The sequence below is a fragment of the Neomonachus schauinslandi genome, chromosome X (assembly GCF_002201575.2).
Source record: "Neomonachus schauinslandi chromosome X, ASM220157v2, whole genome shotgun sequence".
NCBI lineage: Eukaryota > Metazoa > Chordata > Mammalia > Carnivora > Phocidae > Neomonachus > Neomonachus schauinslandi.
The window spans coordinates 89240789-89245014 of NC_058419.1; the positions used below are offsets into that span (position 1 = coordinate 89240789).

The following is a 4226-nucleotide window of genomic DNA, read 5'->3' on the forward strand; positions in this document are numbered from 1 at the left end:
CCTAATTTGAAAAATAGGAGTAGTATTGCTTTACTCACAGGGAAATTGTGGAAATCTAATGAGGTAACACACAAAAAGGCGTCATCCCAGCATCTGGCACCCAGTGAAGTAACAGTTCTTATTTTGAAGAACATAATGATGTGGTATCTTGGAGTAGAAAACAAGGTAAATGAATAAAAAATCTGCTATATTAGATAGGGATAGATGCTAGGGAGAAAACATAAATCAGTGTCAAGTGGCAGCATAGTGAATTGGAATTTTAGAGTGAGGATGATCTTTGAGTAAACGCAAGAAGTCAGGGGTTAGTGGAAGAGCTGTAGGGGGAGGGGGGAAGGACAAAGGCCCTAAGAAAGGAGTGCGCTTGGAATGTTTGAGGTGTAGCAAGGGACCAGTAAGAAGGGGAGCCCTAGGAGATAAGGTTAGCAAGTAATAACAGGATGAGACAGGTCTTGTCAAGTTACAAATCATAGAAAATCTTTACTTTTTCTCTGAGGGACATTGGACACATTTGAAAGGTTTGAGCACAGTAGTGATAGGAATTGACTGCATTTTAACAGCTCTGGCTCCTGAGCTGAAAACAGAGTAAACAGTTCTTCCAAGTTGAAAGCTGCTCCCATGGTCCAGGTGACGCACAATGACAAGTTGGACCAGGATGGTGGCAGTGGTGGTCATGAGAAATGGCTTTATTCTGGGTACATTTCAAAGTTAGGGATGCATAAGTTAAAAACATTATCGCCATCTTCTCTTCTGGTATTCTCCCTTAACATGTACTCTAACTCTTTACAACACCAATCACACCTGAGGATTTCAGTAATCAACTGGTCTAACTGGGAGCCTCAGAGTCCAAGTGAGGCACATAACTGGTCTGTTTATTATAGAACAACAATCAACAGTGAATTGATGATGTTTTTCAAGTGAGAAAATAATATCAAGAAAATAATATCAAGTGAGAAAATAATATCAAGCGATTCCATTTTCCTTCTACATTGTGAACCCTTTAAATTGAATGAGACTAACCTTCAGTTTTCTCTTTCCAAAGGTCTTCTTCCTTTTTTGTTTTTGTGCCAAGTCTTGTCTAATCCAGACCATTAATGGGTCTTTGACTTCTATTAACTTTTGGCTTATCTGTACGGAGGGAAGGGATCCATTTTTCCAGCCTTATTATCTCTAAATCTTTTTATTCACATAGAATACTCATGTGCTAGCTGGTAAAGTCAACAATTCCTCAATATCCATTTTAACTGCATTAAATTAATGTCATCAAAAAATCTATTGAGCATGATGCCAGACACTATCCAAGGGATAGGTAAGATATGGTTTCCTTCCACTAGTAACTTATTATCTCAGAGGCAGATTTAAACCAATCAAAAACTCTGTATTACAATGTGATAAGTTCTTCGGGTAAAGAGGAAACAAATAATTTTGCCTGGCTAGGGTGGAATCTTATAATGAGGAAAGGCATCTTAGAGGGGTATAGGTGAGTTTCATCAGTGGAGAATGAGGGAAGGGGTCTTCCTGGAAATAGGAAGCAGGAAAAAGACTCAGAGCTATGATGATATGCATTCTGCCCAAGGGAAATAAAAAAAAGTAGTCCACTACCTCTATATGTCATGTTCTTTGTGTGGATGGATGGAGATGCGGTTGGAAAGATAGACTGAGAAATGGTTATGAAGGCCCTGATATTAAATCATCATCTTATTCTGCCAAATTGACTTGGTGATTTTGCACAGAAGCCAGAAGTGCTTATTATAATGGAGAATCTTTTGATCATCCAATACCACCTGGGATCTGAGCCTGTTCTTCAATTTTTCTAGGGAGCACATAACCCAAGGCCCTCAACATACCAGTTTTGCATCTTTGTGCGAAAACAGTCCATTTGATTACATCTATATAAAAAAATTTTCTTTTGAAATAATTATAGACTCCTAGGAAATTGCAAAAAAAGTTATAAAAGTTCTCCTGTATCCTTCACCTGGCTTTCCCCAATGGTGGCATCTTGTAGAGCTTATAGATAATGCAATATCAAACCCAGAAATTGACATTGGTACATTACTATCAACAAGAATACAGACCTTTTTGAGCAGAGGACGGGAGCTGCGAGGAGCTGCATCTGCCGCAACCGCTCGGCCCGACGCTACGTGCCTCGCGGCTCCCACCTCGCTCCCCGCGCGCGCCGGCCCCTCCCCACCTGGCGCGCACCTGGGCCCGGCCGGGGTCCTGCCGAGAGCCGGGAGGGTGCGGGCCAGGGGCACTCGGGAACCGCAGAGCGCGCGCGCCATGGGGCTGCCGCCCGGGGCCGGGGTCTTGTGCCGCGGCGGCTGCGGCTTTTCCCGATTGCTGGCGTGGTGCTTCCTGCTGGCGCTGAGCCCCCATGCCCCCGGCTCCCGGGGAGCCGAGGCAGTGTGGACCGCGTACCTCAACGTGTCCTGGCGGGTTCCGCACACCGGAGTGAACCGCACAGTGTGGGAGCTGAGCGAGGAGGGCGTGTACGGCCAGGATTCGCCGCTCGAGCCTGTGGCTGGGGTCCCGGTCCCGCCCGACGGGCCGGGGGCGCTCAACGCCTGTAACCCGCACACGATTTCACGGTGCCCACGGTCCCAGGGGACTGGGGAAGCACCGTGCAGGTCTCTTGGTTGGCCCTCATCCAGCGCGGCGGGGGCTGCACCTTCGCCGACAAGATCCATCTGGCTTACGAGAGAGGGGCGTCTGGAGCCGTCATCTTTAACTTCCCGGGGACCCGCAATGAGGTCATCCCCATGTCTCACCCGGGTGCAGGAGACATTGTTGCAGTCATGATTGGCAATCTGAAAGGCACAAAAATTCTACAATCTATTCAAAGAGGCATACAAGTAACAATGGTCATCGAAGTAGGGAAAAAACATGGCCCTTGGGTGAATCACTATTCAATTTTCTTCGTTTCTGTGTCCTTTTTTATTATTACGGCAGCAACTGTGGGCTATTTTATCTTTTATTCTGCTCGACGATTACGGAATGCAAGAGCTCAAAGCAGGAAACAGAGACAATTAAAGGCAGATGCTAAAAAAGCTATTGGGAGGCTTCAACTACGTACACTGAAACAAGGAAACAAGGAAATTGGCCCTGATGGAGATAGTTGTGCTGTGTGTATTGAACTATATAAACCAAATGATTTGGTGCGCATCTTAACCTGCAACCATATTTTCCATAAGACATGTGTTGACCCATGGCTGTTAGAACACAGGACTTGCCCCATGTGCAAATGTGACACACTCAAAGCTTTGGGAATTGAGGTGGATGTTGAAGATGGATCAGTGTCTTTACAAGTCCCTGTTTCCAATGAAACATCAAATAGTGCCTCTCCTCATGAAGAGGATAATCGCAGTGAGACTGCATCGTCTGGCTATGCTTCTGTTCAGGGAGCAGATGAACCACCTTTAGAAGAACATGTGCAGTCAGCAAATGAAAATCTCCAGCTGGTAAACCATGAGGCAAGTTCCATGGCAGTGGATGTTGTTCCTCATGTTGACAACCCAACCTTTGAAGAAGATGAAACTCCTGATCAAGAGACTGCTGTTTGAGAAATTAAATCATAAAATTTGTGTCAATAGAAAACTTGAAACTTTAGTAATAACAGAACTGCCAATCAGGGCTAGTTTACTATTAATGAACTGGATAAACTTAATTAAATAAGAATGATACTGAAAGTGCTGACTACTATAATGCTATAGTTAAATTACTTAAAATATTTAATCTATTAACTTTTTTCCACAAGCTCATAATGTTTTTCATAGGCAAGTGTCCTCTCGATAGTGATAGCAACATTTTTAAACATTTAAAACTCTCAAGTAGTCATGTTTTTCATTTATAACAATTTTCTTATAAAAACATGTTGCTTTTAAAATGTGGAGTAGCTGTAATCACTTTATTTTATGATAGTATCTTAATTAAAAATACTACTATTTTAGCTTGGGCTATCTGTGTCAGGGTTTTTCTCCAGGTGCTTATATTGATCTGGAATTGTAATGTAAAAAGCAATGCAAACTTAGGCTAGTACTTCATGAAATGTCTCTTTAGGCTACATTAAGTTGATAGAACAAGATTAAAGCAAAGTATTCATTTTAACAATTTCTTGTTTTTAAAAATTAGGCTAAATGTACTTCATGTGAGTGTTGAGCATAGTTTATCAGAGAATATGCACTGGACTGATTGATTGGTATATTAATGACACCAATTTGACATAAGATTAT

At 42.8% G+C, this 4226-nt stretch overlaps 1 protein-coding gene across 1 annotated transcript; it reads left to right on the plus strand.

Moving 5' to 3' along the window:
• Window positions 1–2277: 2277 nt before the first annotated feature.
• Window positions 2278–3572, plus strand: LOC110573384 (E3 ubiquitin-protein ligase RNF128-like). Its single transcript, XM_044911867.1, is given in 2 exon segments — window positions 2278–2575; window positions 2578–3572. Coding segments are annotated over 2 exon segments (1293 nt in total).
• Window positions 3573–4226: the final 654 nt, after the last annotated feature.